Source organism: Homalodisca vitripennis, chromosome 1 (assembly GCF_021130785.1).
Source record: "Homalodisca vitripennis isolate AUS2020 chromosome 1, UT_GWSS_2.1, whole genome shotgun sequence".
In the NCBI taxonomy this organism is placed as follows: domain Eukaryota; kingdom Metazoa; phylum Arthropoda; class Insecta; order Hemiptera; family Cicadellidae; genus Homalodisca; species Homalodisca vitripennis.
The window spans coordinates 194,599,048-194,623,075 of record NC_060207.1 but is presented as its reverse complement, the minus strand read 5'-3'; the positions used below and the strand labels follow the sequence as shown (position 1 = coordinate 194,623,075).

The 24,028-nt window shown below is 33.2% G+C and overlaps 1 protein-coding gene across 4 annotated transcripts; it reads left to right on the top strand.

Annotated features, from left to right (window-relative positions):
- Positions 1-229: 229 nt before the first annotated feature.
- Positions 230-23,095, top strand: LOC124352988 (protein farnesyltransferase/geranylgeranyltransferase type-1 subunit alpha). 4 transcript variants are annotated; one of them, XM_046802760.1, is made up of 8 exons: positions 230-302; positions 3,938-4,099; positions 4,257-4,380; positions 5,698-5,793; positions 6,472-6,606; positions 17,262-17,462; positions 19,001-19,178; positions 22,571-23,095. In XM_046802760.1, exons 2-8 carry the CDS (start codon positions 3,958-3,960, stop codon positions 22,676-22,678), a joined length of 984 nt encoding a protein of 327 aa, XP_046658716.1. In that variant the 5' UTR covers positions 230-302; positions 3,938-3,957; the 3' UTR covers positions 22,679-23,095. The 4 variants fall into 4 exon arrangements, with proteins under 4 accessions (XP_046658716.1, XP_046658714.1, XP_046658715.1 ...); XM_046802758.1 differs by lacking the exon at positions 230-302 and adding an exon at positions 498-651; XM_046802759.1 differs by lacking the exon at positions 230-302 and adding an exon at positions 551-646.
- Positions 23,096-24,028: the final 933 nt, after the last annotated feature.

Sequence of the window (24,028 nt, the reverse complement as noted above, 5' to 3'; positions counted from 1 at the left end):
AACGCAATTTTGAACCAAAGAGTACACAATTGTAAACCGACCTAAGATCAGCATAAAACACAATATTATTTATAATAAATTAACTAGTTAAATGGTCTTTTTGTCTATTGTATTCTAGAATTTGTTTGAAGTGATAAATAACTTTAGTAAAAGCTATGTAATATGCAAGGCTATGAACAATTAATTAGTATGAAGAATGTACTAGGCACTTGCAAATGTCATCGTACTATCAATAGTCCATCCACTTCCCATGTATTTATTACATCATCATGTAAGAAAATGCAATTTTGGAACAGTTTAATGTAAGGCCCCTTTGGGGAAGGAATTACTTCTTTTACTCAGTTGAAAATATAAATATCAAATTCATTCCCTAACATTGTATATCGTCATAAGCAATCTTATATTACTATTAAACTGATTTTTAAATTTATTAAAGAATAACAATCTCAACTTAAATTTTAGTAATACAATTAAATTATTAGGATATAAAATAATATTACAAAACTGTTTGTTTTATTTACAGATTATACTCAATATTGTCTCCGTAATGGTTGTAATGTAGATGACAAATACGAAAACTAATTTTAGGTTATGTTAAACTTTGTATTACGGTGGTTTTAGTTATCTGAGTGAGGGTGTACTTAGTGTAAGGTAATTTTAAATACAGTACTGTTGATCATTTTAATTCCATACTTTTATTGCCGTTGCATCGGGATTTCCATAAATTCCAAAAATATAAACTTAAGAAAACTTTAAATATTAGTTCTTAACCTATGTATTGACATTACTCCGTTTTTTATTATCAGACAGCATTTTAAATATAAATTTAATTTTATGTAATTGTAACAAAATTTAAAAAAACCTGTAATTGTGCCAAAATTTATTGAACTAACCATAACTTTTCTGTTTTACCAGTTATGGGGGTTATATGCTTTTGCAGCCTTCCATCAGAGATAGACTAGGTTAGATTAATCACATAGGGTACGATAAGCGGACTCGGTTTTTTATATCGATGAATGTAGTCTTCGATACCTAATATTCGCATCTCAAATCCTAGACTATCAATTGATATAAAAGTATCTATAGTCCTCAATAACAATCATATGTTTTATATTAAAATATGAATGTAATATTTACAGTGATCAAACAAGTTATTATAACAAAAATTAGGAAAACTGAAGTCTACCATATTTGCTTCTCTCACAGTTACAGTTGTTTCTTTCCCACAAATTTCACACAATGGGGTTTTCGGTACGAGTCCAACATGTTGAAGCCACAAAAACAATATATTTTATTTATGTTTTATCATCTTTCAAAGCAATGTCATGTAGTTTTCTAAAATAGACTGCCATTTTTAATAATTAAAATTATTTATGTAAAATTGAAATATTACCCTACGTGTATTATTTTAATGTTTACAGCTGTTGATATAGACTATTTAAGTTAATAATTTAAAATAATTAATCAGTATCGATTCATTATATCGATGGTTATGATTAAGTAATATCGTTTGCCAATTTCGATATAAAAAACTGGGTCCGCTTATCGTACCCTACCCATGTTTTGTTTACTGCTTAGTTTTAAGACTACCTACCTCCAGTAAAAATGTCTTTCTCAGATATTCCAAATGATAGTCTATATTTATTATGAAAAGGTGGGACACATTGTAAGTACTTTGGCATTATCCGGAGGCCACTTTGTCCCTATTTTTTCAACTGCAATATAAGTAGGTAAATACATATGTATGTATTATAAATACAAAAAGTTAATGTTAACATTTACGAATGCTCACGTGATCTGAGGTTGAATTTCGGTACAGAAGTTCGCACCAATGGCCAGGGGCATTTCCGATTGGTACCTTCCTGACCTCAGATCACATCGCAGATAGTCCAGCTTTACTGATGTCAGATCACGATGGACAATCTGGCACGTTATCTGAGATCGGGACTTTTTTTGTTCTAAAACCTGGAAATACTTATTTCACTTAAGCAATAACTTTTCTAGGACCTTGAATGTTTAACCGTATTCCACCTTATTTAAAAGCTAATTACACAACAGTTAATGTGTTTAATAAAGCTCTAAAAAGATGGTTGTTTAAAATTGGACCAATACAACTGCCTTGGGGAACACCCCGCTGTCTGAAATGCGGCAATGATGAGTCACTACCAATTCTGGTTACTGCTGTCTTTCACAAGTTATGAATGTATCCATTTGAAGATAGTTTATCGAAAACTATACAGTAATTAATCTTGTGTAAATCATCATTAAGTTAAAAGCTTGTAAATAATCAAGCAAAACAACAGGGCTTACTCTAAACTCTGTCCGGTACTTTGGGATTATACCGACCACACCAGTATGAGGAACACAAAAATATAAATTTATAGAAACAAATACTATAGAACGAAAAAACAACTCTGTAATTACAAAACTACAACGATTATCAATTGTTAGTGGGTTTCTTGTGACGCCCAGAATGCAGCAATATCAAGGATGAGTGAGTGTAATGGATTTCCGCCTTCAGCCACAACTGCCGACCGCCACATGTATTCAGCTAGGTATGAGTCAAGATGATGTCGTGCTGTTCGTTGTTGTTTTTATTACGCCATTTAGCTGAACCCCACATTTGCTCAACCTGTTGAGTATTAGAACCAGTTTCCGGGTCGACAAAATTGTATCGATGGCACCAGCTGAACGGGCGGCGAGACTCTGCAGATACATTATCTACTAGACCGCTCGACTTTGACCTTTGTCTGAGGATGGGGAGGGGTTTGCGATAAGACAATTCCTGCTTTATATTGACGAAATATTGTTCTACGCTAACCTAGTAATCAGTAGAAGCAAAATGTGAAATAATGATTCATGTCTGGGTGTGGTCGGTATAATCCCAAAGTACCCTCTGTCCTTTTCATCCACCAGACCACTAAACATGTTTGTGAGGGCAGTGCAGGTTCTAGGGTTTTCTCTAAATCCAGATAGCAATCATAGTCTAATCATTGGTTAGTACTCAAAAGTTCTCTAGTTTAACAATTAATCCATTGAGTTAAATGTTGAAGTCATCTTTTTATTCCACACATAGCTAAAGGCCTTAATTGAAGACGTGCTTGTGATTTTAAGGTAATACTCTACAATTACTGTATCAACTTCAATTTGTTTAGTTTTGAAATTAATTATAAAATGAATTATAAAATTTGAGATGTTGGAAAGTTGAGATAAACTAAAAGTAATAATATAAAAATATTGAATGAACCTAACATAGTGATCCTTTTTTCTTATCTACTATTTATTATTACATGATATAATTAGGTAAGTACGTAGGTATTATAGATAGAAAAAAGTAAAATTTAACCTACGAGCGCTTATGCGATCTGAGGTTGATTTTAGGTACTACATCAAGGGAATTTTTTTCCACCAGTAGTGCGGGGTGATGCAGAAGGTACTTTCCTGAGCTCAGATCACATTAGATGATTTGGTAAGGGAAAGTACCGATCAGTAATACTGTTTCCCAAGACTTTTAGCAGAAAAAGATAAAGCAAGGATTTCTGTTTGTAATTAAATTGTTTCTAGGTTGTTTCATGTTTCTAACACGTCTGTAATCATCTGAAATGATTGTTAAAACTATGTGACTTTGTAATATATTTCAATAGTAATAAAAATGTGAAGTTGATATATCACGTATAACAAATAGTATATGAGGACAGAGAGTTACATTATATGCTTCATTTTTCAGTTATTTCTTCTTTCCAACACCCGTTTTCTTCTCAAATGTAATGAAAACGTTCACTTTGAAATATGTTTCAATATTAAATAAATTAAAGATATTACAGGAATTGTGGAGAATTACCCATGTTAAATGCTGACTCTTTTAGTCCTGCATATATAATTGTTACAGTGGAAAAAAATCAGAAATTAGTTTTTATAGATTATTTTTATTTTTAAGAACTTGGCCAACCGCAACTGATGGGTGACAGCAGCCCAGATCTGGACTCCGGAGAGGAGAGCAGTACGTTGTACAAGGATAGGCCAGACTGGGCGGACATCAAGCCTCTACCTCAGGATGATGGGCCAGTCCCCATTGTGGCAATTGCATACTCAGAAAAATGTGAGATACATTCATACTTTCAGTATTTTATAACTGTACTGTGCGGTGTAGTTATTTATTTTAGTGTATGTAAAGGAATTAATACAACATTTTCCAATCTCAGTCCAGTTAATTATAGTTACAATTTTATAGTTGTTCAAAGGTTTTCGTATTACAGTTCGAGATGTGTACGACTACTTCCGAGCAATATTGAAGAAGAATGAGATGTCAGAGAGAGCATTACGGTTGACTGTGGACGCACTGAACCTGAACCCAGCTAATTACACAGTGTGGCAGTTCAGGTACAATCTTCTCAATATGATAATCTAGAAGCCAATTGTAAATATAGGAGCCAAGATAGATTAACTGTATAATGACATAATCTGGGTTTTCTAAAAATTGATAGAGGAATTTTTCTCAAGAAAGAAATCAATTACCTACACTAGTTTTGGTGGAGTTCGAAATGGGAGAGTATCAAAACGGTAAATAAAAATACGAAACAATAATTTTTTCTTAGAGTATATTTTTTTCTATCTTAATGTATTTAAATCTGGTCTGATGAATCGGACCAGTATAAAACAGTTTAGAGATATCATAATATGTACTATTATATGTTATAAACTATGCACGTCAAATTAAAAACAATAAAATTGACAGTATATCTATATTTTAAAAGTTTAAACCTACAATATTTGTTAAATAAAAAAATGGAAATTAAAAACGTTTTGAAAATAGTTAAGTTGCAATCAATTTTGAGGTCTAAAATGTTTAATCCTACTAATTCTGATACAAAAGGAAATAAAATAACTCCAATAAGATGCCTAACCTTGGGGTGATAAACAAGTTGTCAATATCTGCAATATATGTGACGTGACTGAAATTAAGTGCAATCTAAAGGAACAGCTGAAAGTGAAAATGCTGGTTGTTTACAAATGGTTAAGTAGTGCTGAGATTTCATTGAACATCTATATTTATGGCTATTTATTAGCAATGAATAAATCAATTTGATAGCCATGTTCTATACAGAACTCCTGACAACAATATATTAATATCAGACACGTTGTAGCAGAGCTAATACGAGTTAATCTTTATTTAATTATGTTTGAAGACTATCATGCTCCAAACTCTAAATATAAAATTGTCATTATAAAGTAAAAGCGATAAATTTTTGTGTACATTAGGTTTGACCATTCCATGTGCATACTTTTGAACAAGTGGTAGTTTAACATAAAACAGAACATTCAGTTTACTCCGACCACTTGGTGAGCACTTTTTTATAAAAGGTTTTTAGAATAGGAAATGCCAGTTCCTTTTTTTAGCCTTATTCTGCCTGTCCTCATTGTCCACTGATTTGTTTGAACCTGCACTGTCTGTAACTCGATCCTAAGTCCAATACCTCAAATCTTGTGGCCACTGATTTTTCCAAGCCTTTTCATTCCTTTTCTTTCTCTTCTTTTCTTTTCATCCCTTTGGTTTATTTTTTAATAATTTTTGTGAGTTTTGTGAACTACTAATTACTTTCAATAATGAAATTTGCCAGCACAACATATGCAGAATTACAAAGGAATAGGGATTATAATTGTTTTACATTAATAATTTGTTTTTCTTATCATTTGCAGAAGAGAAATCTTGAAAGCCTTAAACAAGGATTTGAATGTTGAGTTGGAACATGTGGAAAACGTAATAGAAGAAAATCCAAAAAATTATCAGGTTTGGTAAGTACTTGAGTACGGTAGTTGTATTTCTCAAAGTTTATGCATGGACATCAATTACATCATTACTATAACAAATTTCAAGTTGATAAGAGATGTTTCTTTTGACATTTTCAGTTTTTGTTGATGTTAAAAAAATTGGTTTTGTAGTTGTTTTGAAAGCTATTTAAAAAAATTATATATCTAGAAATAATTGTAAATTTTGTATGAGTTGGGTTATTATTTATTGTTATTTAATACATTCTACTGATAGTGGTATTTACAATGTGTTGATTCTTATAGACAAGTGAAGCTCATTAGTAAAAGTGTTCAACATGTCAACATGCTTTATTGCTTTTTTGCCATATAAAAGCTTTCTTTGCAGAGATGCTGTTGCTCCAAAGGCATGTTATTAACAGCATATCAGGATTTATACAAGATGTTATCTTATCTTGTTTTCGTGTCGTTTTATAGCAACAAACATTAAAGTTACTCATAAGTAACACTACTCAGTGTTCAAATTCATTTAATGAGTCTACTGCTGATTGACCTTGATAATCTTTTACATTCTCAGACCAGAGGATTTCCTTAATTTATCATTGAAATATGAAAAGAAGAACAAACTGTCAGTCTTACAAGTATTGCAAAAAAATAAAATTGGATTAAAACAAAAAATTAATGCCACTATTTCTGTATGTACAGGCATCATCGTAAAGTGATAGTTGAGTGGATTGGACAGCCCGGACAGGAGTTAGAAGTAACGGCTGAGATTTTACGAGGAGACGCCAAGAACTATCATGCCTGGCAACACCGACAGTGGGTCATCAGCACGTTCAAGTAGGTTCCAACACGCATTACAACATTAACCTAGTTTAATCATAATACTATTTTGAAATGTTGTTTGCAATTATTCAATACCATAAAGCTTTTACTCCATTTTATTACTTAAACATTTTAAATACTATACCGTTTGATAAAATTTGATTGTTATTGTGTTTGATAACAGGAATTATAATTATATGAACTATTATATGGAGTCTTGGGGTTTTTTATTAAAAAATATCCACTTATTTACCAAAATATAGAAACAATTCCATTAAATATTTGCTGTAAACATGTTTTTCTGCCATATATTCAAAAAGGAAAATTATTTACTTTATCAATTTATATACAGTGAAAAATATTGTTGTTTTAGAAATACATTACTTAAAATGCCAGTCTTAACCCCTCAATGTGGGTTTGATGTTATGTGGACTTACGATCCCATTGTGTGGTTTGACATCCATATAACCCTTTATAATTGTCCGTCAATCTTTCTACCTTGAGGTCAATACTGAAATCATTCCAACTGTAACTAGAACGTTCTAGAGAAAGAAACGTGTAGTTGTTTTATTTTGTTGAATTTTCACAATGTTCAACTGGCTTTTGTTAGCTGGTTGCAGTTATGGCAGTGTGAATAAACAAAATCGTGATTCTTCTTTACAAGGATATATTTGTGGATTATTTGCCATATAAAATTGATGTTTCTTTAGAAAAGTACTCAATATTGTGATATTTTATATCTAATCTTAGTAATTTGTAAAAATGACAGCTCGAGATAGCAAAACTAATTTCTGTATGAACAATATTTCTTTGTTGTCTAGTGGTATTAAATAAATTCTAGCATACTAAAATAATTACATACTAAAAATATTCTAATACTTTTAGTGGTAGTTTTATTATGAGAATTTGAATACAAAATTATGAAAATCTGTCCAAAATTAGTTATGATATTGTAACTAAATCTGTGTGTTTATACTAGCTTTGATCTAAAAAGAGACTAATTTATATATTACAAAACAGCTAGTCTACACACAAATGAAAAACAAAGAAAGATACAAAGGGTTGCAGCAAACAGACCCTATAGTACACCCCTTATAAGAACAAAACATCATCCATAAACTACAAGCAGAAGTTAACACCCCTAACCAAGTTAGTAGCTACCCTAACTACAAACCAAATTTCAAATCATAACCACAGGTACGAAAGGTCTCCATCCCCGTAAGAAACATCAAAATATAAGCCAAGATATGATAGAAACACCTAGTCCTCCACCAGAATAGACATATGGAAAGCCCAAACTACCCCAAACTAACCCAAAGAAGGCCACCTATGATTTAAACACGTTACTTTCAGTGATAGGAGAAGACAAAACCATTACATATACAATACTGCTAGACAAAATAGGTCATTGCACTATTTGCCGTAAAGACAACCATAATACTGAACAATGTTTGGTTCACGGCACACGTTCATTAACTTTCACCCCAAAGCCCCAAAGTAAACCGCTTACACCTAAAACCAACACTAACACAAGAGCTGTTTTCCTGCAGGTACTGCAAGGAAAGGGTCAAGCGTAAACAAAACCACAATATCGAAATCGATGTTACAAAGTCTAAATTATTAATAAACAGAATCAACAAAAACTGAGGAATTAGGGGAGGTTTTATACTAACCCTTACCGAACTTACCCCCTTAACTAAAAGCGGAAAACAAATAACACTATAGATTTATTAACCAAAGGAAAACGACAAACTTACAAATGTATTAAAGTCCTATGAACATTTACTCCAACTAACCCCAAAGTAATTACAACTATCAACCCCTTGGAAAGACCAGTTTCAGAAGTGAATATTTAAAGCCATAGATTATAATCAAGGAAATTCCCTACCCTTAAAGAAGATGTAAGAAGTTATGAACAAACTATTATGCAAAAGCCTTTAAACAACACCATACAAACCTTCAATCTGTCTTCCAATCCAACACCAAACCCTAAGCGAACCAAACCCCTCGGGGACAACAAATATAAATAAACCCAGACTTTACAAGAAACTCTATGCGAGTCTCGAGAAAATTTCACAAACAGACAGATAAAACCTTAGTGTATTGAAAGGGCGGTAGCGCACGTTAAAACTGGACCCAGATTGTAGTATGGGGGAGTTAAACACACATACTCAGGAATTGGAAGAATCCATTGAAGATAGACCACTATACAGATTTTAAATATCACATAGTAGCAACAGAAGAAAAACAAATATGATAGATTGATTACTAACTTGCAAGAAATAACGCCAAGGTACAGGATACACAGAACCGAGGAAAAATAAAAACATTATTAATTAGAGCATATTTTATGAACTCCATATTTAATTGCGAAATATAAAACCAGAAGAAGATACCTTTCCCTAACAATAGACCGTTAGCCATGACCGACAAACCCTCGACATCCTAGTACTCCTGAGCATTATCGATACTGGATGTTAACATAAAACATTATTAGAGTCAGACCTAGTTTGTGAAACAAAATTAAATACTAGCAACATACCCTCGGTTGATATCGGCTAAACGGCCATACCATTAACAGTTTTTGGGTTTCAACAAAGATCTGAGCCATAAAAATTGGCAAAGTTAATACTTGAAGACCAACAAACTTTTAAGTGAACACCTGATCTAAACAACGGCCCTATCTTGGTAGGAAACATATTCCTATTTCAGAACTGCCGTGGAGTTAAACTCATAAAAATAAAACAATTTTAAAAATTACCAAATATCAGATTGAACATATAATACCTATGAATGGAACAGTGGCAGTTAGACATCAAGAATTTTAAAAAACACACAGGAATTAGAAGTTACAGCAAGTAACAGATGTAACAGCCCCCCACAATGGACATTAAATTATCAGCACCCACATCAGCAACATTAGGATTTTAGCACTTTAAAAGGTATAGAGTCCTCGAACAGGCCATAGAAACAGATAGGAATCTAAGAATAAAAAAGAAATGTCATGCATATCTTTACAGGAAGGTGGAAGATGAGTACAGATACAATGTAAATTAAATATTTTATAAACGCAATTCCAAATATTCCCAAAAAAGGGATAACCACGCACATCACTGTACGGATAGGGGACATTATTACATTTACCCAAACATCTCGAAGCCACCAGCCAACCCTGGAAAACCATAACCATCTTAACAACTGGACACAGGAAAAAACAATATTGACAAGATAAGGACGCGGCATAAGTCTTTGATATCTCACCACAACTTTAACCCTCCAAGAACACAAAACATGTCCCCTTGACGTTTTACAAAAAATACAGACACATTATTTTAACAACAAAGGTAATCGATTTAACTCCTGCAAACAATACCTCCTGTTAAACTCGAATTAAAACCATATACCAAACCTGTAAACCTCACCACCGTAATAGGCATAGTTAAAACAGAAAGGGGAAAAATTAACATAATATATTGGAGACGATTTAGTTACAAGCAAAAATATTAGAGGAAGTGGTCAGGATTACACAGAATATGCCAAGGCCCAAGTATATTTAGTGTGAAAAATAAAGATGGAAGCGAACAGAATGGGTGAGCTGATCTCAGGAAGGTTAATGCACAGTTGTAAAAACAGGATGCCCACCCCATCTCCTTCAGTAAACCATGGTTTTAAGCTCTTTGAACAAAGCGCACCACATTTACTCAAAATTAGACCATAAAAATGCATTTTAGTCCCATGGAGGGTTAGGAAAGTAAGATAGGCATACTTCCTAGGCGCATAAAAAAACACCCGATAGGACTTACTACAGATTTATTCCGACTGCCGAATGGGACTTTCAACTTCAAACCACAATTTAATTTAGTAAAGCTATTGAATGCGATTATTAAACCGTCACCTTTATGAATAAGAGTCATCTGTTACGTGGCATGACCTAATTTGTTATGGTTGGACTCATTTGTAAAATGACTTAACCTAATCCTAGAAACTATATTAGAAGAACTAGAAAAAAGCCTAATTTGAAACTAAATAAACCAAAAAAAGTGTCAAATTTCTCTACAAAAGTTGTAAACATTTTAGGACACGAGGTATCACGGGAAGGCATTTTACCCCAGTAAAAACAGTCGAAGATAGCTATTCACGCGGAATTTAAAAGACCAACTTGTGTAAGGCAAAGTGAGACAAATTTTTTAGGATGCCTCAGGATTCTTCCGCAGGATTCATCCCCAAAAATTTTATGCCAAAATAGCACAACCCCTTACTGAGATAATAAAAGATTCAAATAAAAAACATGGAATTTTAAATGGACGGATCTATGGTTGAACAGGCTGTTTATGAAAAAATCAAACAAATTTTTGAACAAACCCACCATTTAACTTATCACATTGGAAGGGGACAACAGGGAAAGGCACACATTTATGTAGATAGCAGTTTGCTTGGATGCGGGGTATAATCAATACAGCAGCGTTAGTACAGTTAAGATGAAGAAAAAATAATAGAATGTACCCAATATATTATACAATGTCAAAAAAAAATATTCAAATACCCACATGCGTTACAGTATATGCTGAACGTGAAATGCTAAGCACTAAACCTGATGCTGTGAACTACTTACAGAGAATTCATCGCTTGGTAGAACAAACAAACAGTTTAAACGGATCTGGTGCCTGCATTACAGTTTTTATAAAAAATTGTAAGCACACTTTCCACTAGATTAAACAGATTAGCACTGTCATTAAAACAGACTACGGACATTGTAGTAATACATAAACGTGGCGCTACAAACGTGGGGGTTAGCAGGACGCCTTAAGCAGAAATCCTTCTAGAACAAACCATTTGGATCGAAGAATTTGCACGGACGTGTGTTTAACTGTCAATACTGTAAATACAGGGACAAATCTAATCTACCCCTTACTACAAGCTCAAAGACAGGTTATTTAAAAAACAATATACGCCATTGCGATGAAACCTCCCCTGAGGCGGTAAATAAAAAAGATCATACGGGCTTTCAAGACGTTACGAAAGAAAAATAGATGGATTGTTATATTTCAAAAACTTTCAAAACGTACGAGAAAAACTAGAAACTTAATTGGCTATACACAGAAAAAACAAACACAAGAAAATATTAAAAAATTATTCCATGACAACCCCTACTAAACGGGTGGGACCACTTATCACATTACAAAAACAGCTTCAAAAATAAAATTACGATATCACATCGGAAGTAATATGGTTACCCTGATATCCTCCAATATAACAAAATCTTGTGAAGAATGTCAACTACGTCTGGCCAAAAAACGAACATAAAAATTACGGCCTACTACAACCTATTCCACCCTCCACTAAAACCCTTTGGGACAGAATAACAATAGACTTTGTAAGGTAAAAATTAACACAATGTAGTAAATGGTTAACAAATTATATCCTAGTTGCAAACCGATGCCCTGCACTAGAATGGTGCATTTGCAACCCCTTGTAGAAATGCCAGATGCGAACACAGTACCGCCAAAAAAACTTTATTAAATCTATTCTGGCACATTTTGGATTTCCTATAATTATTAATCATGACAGAGGGAACGCACTTTATGAATTCCTGTAATTTCACTAGTTTACTAAATGGCACTCGGGGATTGAACAAAGGCCAGGCGCTGCTTATATGTTCCACATAGTACAAGGTTGCGGTTGAAAAAATAACAACCACACGCTAATCAAGGCAAATATCTTCACTTACGCTTGTGGAAAAACCACCAAACTTGGGGTCAAAATTCGTACAAAAGAGTTGTACCTTGTGCCTACAACACGTCTGATAAACATTTCAAACAGGGCTACACACCGCACTACCTCATGTTTGGTACGAAGACTAACTTACCGGCTGATTGTATATATTTAACAGGTTAATTCCCGAAAAAAAAATGGTGGTTGGGGAAAATAATAGTAAAAAAAAATTTTTTTTTTTATTTAAAAGAGCAAATACGCAAAGACTATGCCGAAAATCATGAAAAAAAAGCCAGGGAAAGGTGTGCGCAAAAAAAGAACATACTTTGAACCGTGACAATAACTCATTTGGATTTAAACCCCGGCGATGAAGTCTTGGTTCCATTTCCCGAAAGACCACACAAAAAATATATAAAGTTTCAAACGACCATTTAGAGGTCCTTTCGTTGTCAAGAAAAAAATTAACAGAAGTGACATATGCAGTAGGAAATTTACCACAGGGGAAGGTTAACCATAACAACCCAATACATGTTGGCTAGAATTGAAAATTATTCTATAAGAGAATTATAAACACAAATTATGAAAGGGATCTTGAGCAATAATAAAATTATTCAAGAATAATATATATACAATATTTCTCATGAACATCATCTATGCACTCACAGCGCCTTCTAGTAAAAAATTTGAAGAGAGTGAATAAGTATATTCGCAATAATTTCATAATATATGAGGGTAAAAAGCTACTACATAGTCATGCAAGTAATCGCTTTAAAAAAAAATTAGGTATTGATACACCAGTGAGTGTGAGGAGGACCGGTTAACTTGATTAACGGTTTGAATGATTCCATTAAAGACGTTTATAAAACCTTGAGAGTCACTGAAATAAGTCTAACAGAAATAAAAATTGTATATTAAAAAAAATCTCGATGTTGTGTCGAGAAAATCGTATAGAGAATAAAAGACATAAAAGTTTTAGAAAAATTAAAACGCCTAACTTAGTATTTTAAATGATGAGGTTTACTGTTAATTTAGTGATTTTAAAGTGATAGGTTACACATACCCAAAGATATTGAAAATAGATTAATCCCATTACACAGGACACTAACACAGCACCACACTATAGCCGTCCGCAACCCCACAGACACGACATAGACGATCAGAGCCTGGTAACCCACTGTTAACCGTACATTAGACTGGCTAGTAAGGACTTGGACCAGTGAATCTGGTATGTCTCCCAGGCAGATAAGTTTTCTGCTAACTCAACTACCTTCCCACGCTATAACTACACCGACTATGTTGTGACTATGGACTAAGGGGGGCATTGCCTTGTACCCGCGGTCTGGGGTCGCCAAGGGCCCTTTGGTGGGATTCAGACAGCTTAGTATGCAAGTAATGTATCCCCCACGGTACACGTTTACTGCAATAACAAAGCGTACTCTAACCTTTGACACAACGTACATATTATACTTACCTGAGGGTTATACGTGTATACATAGCCTAGTAAAAAAGAAATATTAAAATATGTCGTAAAGTGTAAACTACATAATATCATATTTATTTAAGTTAGTAGATATCACTGTGTAACATAATATTACCCTACAAGGACTTCAATTTTTCCTGAGATGGCATCTCAAAGAAAGAAAGAGACATACATGTTCTATATTATATAATCCTAGGGATAAACAAAATACTTCAATATATGACATTGGTAAATGACTTTTATATAACATGATTTAATTATTACATAGCTAATTTTTTCTAACAATTGAAAGGAAAGTATACATATAACTAAATAGCATGTATTAGCACGGTCAATATTGCTCATAAAACAGACGTATACAGCCTTCATTTTGGCAACATATACAGTATTATGATCAAACTAATAATGGACTATGGACAATAAGTCACAAAGAAGGGACAATTACATATTCCTCAGAAAACCTAAAGTGCGTAGTAATCGTTTAAAGATATAACAGTAATAACGAACCTTATTTAAGAACACTAGAGAATCAAGATGCTTAGTAAATAGTTATTACATAGAGCTAGGGAAATAGCGACACACCAACGATGAGGTCATTCAAAGATTTCTGTAAATAAAAACCTTAGGCATAAATCTGTATTAATTATAAAAATTATTAAACTAAAATGTATTATGTAACCTGTTAGATTTTAAGTTTTAGAATTATGAACACCAAGAAAAACCAATCCACAACCTGAGAAAACCAGTCTACAACGACACCAATCTACAAACCACCCAGTCTAACATCACGTCTAAACCGTCCCGACCACCCCACATAGACAGATGAAGTCCTTACAGGCACTTTCCTACTACTTACTACTGAACAGGCACTAGCCATGCCTCTTTTGACTCACCTTGCCAGCACATCAACCCACCAACAAAAAAATTTAGAAGAAACCCCAATAAGCCCTTCTAGTACAATTCTTCACAGGGAGCGTACTTTACTCCAATTTGCCTCAAACACTACCTTATATCAGTTCCTTCCCTTATTACATAAAAATTTCCTTTCAACAACACACAAGCAAAAATTTACCTAAAAAAACGAACCCTCTTTAAATTTCTGGCCCTAAAAACCTCAAACAACTCCCAAAACCTATTTTCAAGATACAGAACAACCTTTCCACCATTACAAACACCACATACATCAACAAATGGTAGCAGGAAAAACACCTCCCATTCATCCAAAGACCAGCAACCAGATAGAAACAGAAGTATCGCTACACGTTCGTCCGGAGATTTCTTCGAATGGTGTTGTGACATTGCGACATAACACCAAATACAATGACTTGGCTAGACAACAAGGAAGATGTTCAACACAGGCCATTCTCTAACCACAACAACACTACCTCCTACTCTCCGAGCTTACCTGCGCATTCACCTGACTTTTGTTCACATATCTACAACGGAGACAACACACACTTCCAGCTAAAGCACGACGACAAAAACATAGTAAACATACCTGGAACTCTCATTTTGTACATTTTATTAAGCCTGGACTTCTATAATAACACAACTTCTTTTTTATAGACCTCTACTTCATCACCACATTAAAAACAATCAAAATAAAATTTCCTGAAGCCTTTAACGATGTACATGAACGTGATCTACCCAATGGATAACCTTAATTAGACTATAAGTAACGATTCTTAGGTAGAATCGTCATTTAAGCTCAGGTGGAATGTAAGACATATGTTTAATTTTAGTAAAATCAATTAAAAAATTCATAGAATAGATGTACAGATAGTTGCTGGAAAGGATGTCTCTCGTATTGCAATTTCGAGACAAACATCCTCCGGATGTAAGTAGATACGCACATCCGCCCAGAGACGCCGATGGTGAACAAACTGATCCGACCCTTCACCAGGAAATGGCTTATTTGTAAAAACCAGTGCGACAATGTAAGGGACACAGACCATGCTGATTATGGAAAATTGTTACTACACCAATTATGATGGAGAGATTTGGCAGAGGCGAGTGGTCACATGAGCTGGCGGTAGGAGAGAGAACATCAAAACTGAAAGAAACAAGAGGTGAGAGGGGGAAGGTGGAAGGCCGGGAATTCGAAAAGTGAAGGTTCGGGGAGTGTTTTGTGTTCGTGTGTGCGGAAAATATATCTTCTAGGCGTAATAAATCGTGATGTGAAATAAAATGTAAGTTAATTTTTAAGATACTTAGTATATTTTTAGGGTTCATGTAATCATTTTCAATTCCTATATCTATTTTAAATGTTCACAATTTCGAAAATATAAATTTTCATGTCAAATGTTTAGCTATTTTAAAGAAAAGTTTTCTCATGTTAGTCCCATGAACTCAATTATTTATTGCAACACTACAAAATTTACCTAGTTAAATGTTATTAATGAATTAAAATTCAAAAATAAAATTGTAAATGAATAATCTTAATATTTAAATATGTCCTTCCAAAGTATTAAGAACATATAAGTTTTAGTGCTTAATTATGTCGATTGACGCAATCAATTAATCAATTTAATGAAATGTTGTCACAAAAAATGTGTTGGTTCATTGAGGGTATTTGTTATACTGCCAATCTAACCTATTATTAAATCTCTCTCACAGCGAAAACCCTTGCTCAAAATTATCGTCCACCACACTAACCTTAATCTTAAACTAAACCACAACCCTACAAAACCTTTACATTCTTACAGGGATATATTTTGTGGATTGTTTTTGCCATAAAAAATTGATGTTTCTTTAGAATAGTACTCAATCATTGTGATATTATATATTCTAATCTTAGTAATTTGTAAAAAATGACAGCTCTGAGATAGCAAAACTAATTTCTGTATGAACAAATATTTCTTTGTTGTCTAGGTGGTATTAAAATAAATTCTAGCCAATACTGAAATAATTAACATACTAAAAATAATTCTCATACATTTAGTGGTAGTTTTATTATGAGAAATTTGCAATACCAAAAATTTATGAAAATCTTGTTCCACAATAATGAGGTTATGATTATTGGTAAACTAAATCTGGTGTTTATACAATCGCTTTGTTCAAAAAGAACTTTCGCCATTAGGGTTTTCATCATGCACGCAAAAACAACTGTGACTAAATTGTTAAACTGTCTTATTATCTTTATTAAATGGTAGGTATTAGGAACAATAAAAATTATAATGAAAACATAATTCTAACAATAAATAATTATATGTACAGTTCATATTTTCAATGTTGTTTGACATTCATTACAATAATAACATCATGTATTAATTCCTATTGTGGAAAATTAATAGAGTTTTTATTGTGTTCAGATAAGTTAAATAAGTTTGTTACTCCTCATTAAAACATCTATTATTTATAAGAATTAGAACTATCAAGTTTTCTTTCCTTTGTTGTCGCCAAGTATGATTTTTGTATAAATATTTGTAACTGTTTGTATAGTTTAAATTTTGTAATCATCATAGAACTTGTTGGGCAGACTGTTTGACAACGAGATGGACTACGTCAATCATCTGATAGAAAAAGATATCAGGAACAACTCAGCATGGAACCAGCGATATTTTATCGTTAACCACGCATCTAACTTCCATCCAGATGTCATTGCTTCAGAGATAACATATACACTAAATAAAATTAAACTAGTTCCAAAAAATGAAAGCCCGTGGAATTACTTACGAGGGTAAGTCTTATTAATTTGAATAACCAATAACTTTTATAACTTCTACTTTTATATTTGTTTAAAAGTAAACATGCTTTTAACTCTATTATTTCTAATATACAAATATAGTGTTTATGAGGTAAATCAATGTGATACTGTTTGTTCACACAAGGTTACATCTTTTCTGAATTGATCAGTCCCAGCCTTTTTATCTTTTTTTTGTTATTATTTACTCAGTGATTCATCATGAATGTTTGAAAAAAAGATCATATCTGGACAATATGAGGGTTTTTTTTTTTGAGTTTTGATCTGTCTGGAATCACTGAACACTGTCGGGGAGCTTGTTCCTACTTACCTAAAAATACCTACTTAGTAGGTATCATTTTTACGAACAAGTCTTGTGACATAAGTAATTTGTATGTTTCTATTGTGCTGCTCATGGAAATTGTCTCTGCGTTATTTGCCATGTTTTACATTTTTATTTGTCACCATGTTACTCTGAGATTTGTAGCAAAAGATCCTCCATGGTATAAAAGGAGGGTAAAGTTAGCCATCCTATCTGCCTGGAAGTTTCTCTATACCAGAGTTTCTCAAAGTGTGGTCCTCGGTCCCCTCAGGGATCCGTTTCGAGGATTGAAATCTATCCTCTTCCTCAGGTGTGAAGACAATTTTATTAATACATATACATGTACTTAAAACCTACAACGTGTGGCAATAAAATTAAATTAAAAACTAAAAATAGGAAAGAAAGTAAATGAGGAAAGAGGAAATTACCTGATGAAGAGAATAGATTTTAATGCTCGAAATGGAGTGTTATAATCTCGTAGGTATTATACATATTATAACATATAACAATGGCAAATGTCCTAAATCCTATTATCCTTTCAAACCTTCCATTGTCAACAACAAACTTTAATCAAAGTACAAGCTGTAGTTGATCTGGAGTGTAACTAAATAAGTAACTACACATGCTTAAAAAATGGAATTGCTATTTTAAATTTTGTTTTGGTATTGAAAGTAAATAATTTATACTATTCTAAAATTTACCTTTGGCAAAATAAGTTCATGGAAAAATCTACATGCATGCCAAATTTCAAGTTTATGCCACGTATGTCTTTGGATTGTAAACGATCTCAGTTAGAGAGTGAGATCAGTTAAGTATAATATGTAAGAAATACATGTGTATTGTCATATGTGATTATGACTAATATAATTTACAATTCCATGCAAAAAGCTATCTATATTAGAAGTTGATTTTGAAACATCTTGCCTGAAGAAATTGAGGCATACCTAATTTAATTCTGGTGTTCAAGATAAAATTAAATCCCTAAAAAATTTTCATTAATTCTCGTTCTCTTAAAATTTATGAGTTTAATTTAATTGAAAATTACAGTTAGAATAGTGATTTGGATATTTTAAAACACTTACAAAAGCTAAACTTTTAACATTTTTAATTTTGTTTTGATGGGTTTTTTTTTTTAATAAATTACACCATTTGTTGAGCAAATTGTAAATGTTGTCAGATAAAGATATTTGTCTAATTGTGTAACTGTTTCCAGATTATTATTACACTGTGATGCTGGATTGAGTGAGCCCAAGGTACTTAGCTTCTGTAATACCCTGTACACAGAGGGTTGCCGCTCTGCGCACCTGCTTGCGTATCTGGTAGATGCTGCGATAGAACGCGCAGAGAGAGGTCAGGGCGATAACAGCAGTGTAGCTGACAGCGCCAGGAAGGTAATGGCTAGTTACAACTGTTTGTTCTATTGATACATAGTGGGATTGTAGTGGTGTTCTAAAATAAATTAAAGGATCTTATTTGAAATAAAGAAGAGACCATTTCCAACAGTAGACAGAAAACTCTATTACGATGAGAAACCCAAACAACAAACTATAATCAATGATATTTCAACCCTTTGCGATAAGGAGGCTTTTAATGTGGCCAAACTTATCTCCCATTCAGTTCGGATGGAATCTCAGTTGGTTGTCCTCTCAGCACGTCAGACCACGCATGATGACCGGCTCTGTTCTGTGTCACCTTTTGGTGTTTGGTTAACCTTGTATGTCACTTTTACTTGGATTTAAATGGCAGTGTTTGACCCTTCGATTCTTTAAATGACAGATTTAAATGAAATTCTCAAATAATTTACAAAGTTTATTAGCTTCAAGATTGAAAGTTTATGATTGGTTGTTTATAATTTGCTTATAAACGTATCACTTTTTTTATGTTATGGGTTGATATGTTTTCAAAATATTTTTGTTTGCTGAATAAAAATACAATTAGTCTCAAGTAGGTTTTTGGTATCCATAGAATATAAACTAGTTTCCATATTTAGAGCTTCGTCTCCACCAAATGCACTAGTATTTTAATACATTGATGACACACTATAGCAGCTACAGTGGTACTTGACACTCAGATAAAAATGATTCTGAATAATGTTTATCATGATATATGTGCTGCAAATAGAGAAATATTAATCTATATACTTATTTGGCTGAGAGATTGCATCACTTCTAACCACAACTGGGTAAGAATTGAATGTTATAACTGCGCAATATAGTGAGCCACACTTAGTGGCCTGACGAGCTGAGGGACAGGGCACGGTCATAAATCAATAACCTGACTGACCTGAGACAGAGAACAGCCATGGCCACTGTCGTGGCTAGGCAATACGAGAGGCTAATTATGAATTTAAAGCTGATCCTAAAGGGTTAACTAAGTATCTAACCTTTTACTTTAGAAATGCAATTTAGCGTTGAACCATAAGTTTTGATATCTAGAATGCCTGCCAACAACAATAATTTTAACTCTGGTTTAAAACCAAATTAAATGAATACATATGAGAAATCCTTTATATGTGGAAATTTACTGTATACAATACTGAATTCTCTCCTCTAATACTGATGAGGGGTTTATATTAAGTGAATACTGCTTTAACCCATTGAGGTAGTAGTTATACCAGTCTCTGCAGGCACTTTTTTTCCCACTCTCACCCAGATTCTTACGCAGGACAAAATAATTAACCATATATCTAAAAATTCTAACTTAAAAAAATTAAATACTCACCATTGTTTTCTTATTGTTCCACACAAAAGTCAGTAGCAATGGTAACTATGTTGTTCCATGGTAAGATTCATAACTCACAACACCGGATGCAGACAATTTATTTTTTTATTATATATTAGAAATATTAGATAACCTCCACTATCTCTGTCACTTGAATTATACACACAATCACTGTACAACACTTTTACCAATTTAAGAACCACGTGTAAGTTTTCTCGCCATTGTTGACATAATGTAAACAAACAGTCAGAGAACACATTGAACAAGATGAGCTATCAGCTGATCAGCAGCGAAACAGACATAAAATATTTTTTTTAATCAGGTTAGCTACTACAGTATGAAAACAAAATTTTTTTTGGCAACAATATCTAGCGGAAGTACTGTGACATATGTGAACAATGTAATGTCAAATGCTGACCACATAACCAGCATGTGACTCGGCATTTGGTCCCGGCAGAGCACCACGTAACCAGCATGTGTGACTACCTCAATGGGTTAAAGGTAGATAATGATTTGTGAATGTATGAGATTGTATATTTATTAAAATATTTATACCACCCAGCAGGGATCACTTCTGGCTGGTTTATACCTACCAGTTAAACCCACCACTGGGCACAGCAAAAACCGATGTGCCACTTCAATCTGGGCAACCTTATGGATGTCCAGTAGTGGCACGTCACTAACCGCATATGTCAAGATTCTGGATTCATGGGCAATTCGATAGGTCTAGTCTACTGTGGGAGATGACTGTTGGAGTTGGTGGGGTTTGTTCCCTAACCTCAACTAGGGTGTGCCACCCCCTGCCTACTTGACTGGAGAGGCTGGTTCAGAGCTGGCCTCCCCTTCTTCCGGGGAGACATGACTTTGAGATGTAGTGCCCTCATTCTTCCTCATGGATCTCAATAGGAGACGGCCCCAACTCCCTAACCTTGCCTATCCTGAATATCCTGTCACTCCGGAAGCAGCGCAAAGGTTCTTACAGGACTAAGTGCAATTTATAAGCTTCTTGTCCTAAGAGAAAAAAAAATATTTATAGCACTGATGCAACTAGACTCTACTTAACTAACATTTTAAAAGGATGTCTTATTTTGTGCTAAGCTACTGCTTAGAATAACAGTAATACGAAAGGGAATAGAATATCATTTCCGCTCAATAATAACATTAGATATTTTCCCAACAGAGAGACTTAATAATAAGCTTGTCTTTGATGAATTTTCTCGTCACCGAATTTTTACTCGGAAAGAGTTATTGATGAGTTACCTTGTTGTACACTATTTCTCTTCTTTATTATGTGAGTTTTTCATTTTAAATAGTGGATAAATTGTAAACCAAAAATCAATACCAAGGTTCCTAGTTTACCTGTTAATGGTACGGATATGTTGCACTGCTTCTACAGATTACGTCATATTTTTATGACCATCAACATCTGATGTTTTTGTTTCTGGAAACGACTCTTGATAATTTAAGGGTGCACATTGCAATTTGTTACAAACTTTAATACATTGAATGTGGTAATGTGTTCACTTATACCGTCCTAAGTGGTTAGGTGTGTTCACCGAAGTGAGTGTCGGGCAATGATAACCCAAGTGTTTTTTTCCCTAAAAAAACAAAAAAAAAAACAAACAACAACCGAAGTGAGTGTATCAAAAACAATGTGTGGAGATAATTTGTACCATCAAAATAAAGATATAAATTTTTTTGGAATAAAAAGAGTTTTTACGGCCAATAACACTTGTAAACACTTGTTCACCTTAAGATCATTGGCTCTGATCCCTTATTAGGGCTTATTGGGGAGGGGGGGCTATTGCCTACAAGCCCTAACTTAATGTTTATTTCAATCTGAGTTCGCATTGCGTATCATTGTTTTTACACCAAGTTATATTAATTTCTAAACCTCTCATCCTTACTGGAACAATACTATTAATTCTGCACTGCAATTACAATGGCAAAGTACATCAGGTTGTTTACACAACAATTGCTGTGAGGAAAGTATGAGTAGTTTCCGGTTTTCATTACATCAATTCATACTAATCCAGTAATAAGTCAAATTGCCTTGTTGCAGATGTGTCAAGAATTGGCGGAGAAGTACGACCCAATTCGAGCTGCTTACTGGAAATATGTGGAACGGACCTTGGACCACGTCTCGATGCCAAATTCCGTATCACCCTAACTGACAATTTGAATCAAAATACAAATCATGCTTTTGCTATATTGCTTTTTTAAATTATCCAACGAAGAACATTTGAAAGTTACAAATGATAAGTTATTGTAACGCTCTTTAATCTTTATGTTAATCAGCAGTTGTAATATTTATACATATATATATTTTTACGATCACGTATTTTGTACAAAGTTATATTAATTATATTTTTTAATGTTCACTATTAAGAGGCTTTCATTCTTCAATCAATTTATTGTGCCATAAATTTAAAGCATGTGTAAATGTTGGTAAAATAAATTTAAAAATTATTTTTTCATATAAATTTTGTTTTGTAATTTATACTGAACAAGTCTATTATTAGATGTGTTTAAGTGCATGTTCTTTATCATATTATTATTATTATTACAAATAAATAAATCATATATTTTTAGTCTTATTTTGCCTTCTCCTTGAATTTTTTAACTATGGATGATGACAACTTTTTAAATTTCAAAACATTTGTATTTTTTTTAAAGTTCTTTTCTCCTGAAATCTGTTAACATGAAAACTTTTCAAACCTGTTTGGTGCACTGCTGAATGTTTAAACAATTCCTTTTTTTTTTTAATTTTGCATACTAGGGGTTCACAGGGACATAAAAGGTTTTAGGACATGATATGTAGAGGGAAAATATGAGAAAGAGAGTATCACTTAATGTGATGTAATCTGTAAATGTATAAAGATAATACTAATAGATTGTAATAAAATGTAAAAATTTAACAAACCAATAATATTTTTTTGAACATAATTTTCTATATGTTATAGTCATAACAATGAATTCTGAGTGAGTTCTGTACGTAAAGCTATACAGAGAAGGTGTAAGGGCCACTATTGAAAATACATTAGTAAACATGTTTAGTGTACTTGCCTACAAAGTTTTGTGTACCAGGAGAGATTTCTTGTCATCCAAAGAATAGAATAAGAAAGAGTAGTTATACATTTTGGTGAGATGAGGCGGTATGAAATTTTGTCTTCATCCAAAGGTATCACGTGTTTTTGCGTGCCTTTTTACTCTTCATTTCTTTCAACTTTTTATTTATTATACTGGTGTTTATTGAGCACCTATTGATGTTGGTTTGGTTACTGTTGGTTATATCAATTTACCTGCCAGCCATTTTCAATCCCCTATCAAACATATACAGTGGAGTCCCGCTAATCCGAACACGTGTAATCCGAACGTCGGTTAATCCGAACAGGTCCAGGAGGAATTATTTATAACGATAATGAACAGTTATATAGGAACTAATTACTTAAAAAATGAAAATGGGTGCATCATTTCGTACATAAACAAAGAAAACTTTAATTAAATAGACATACAGTAT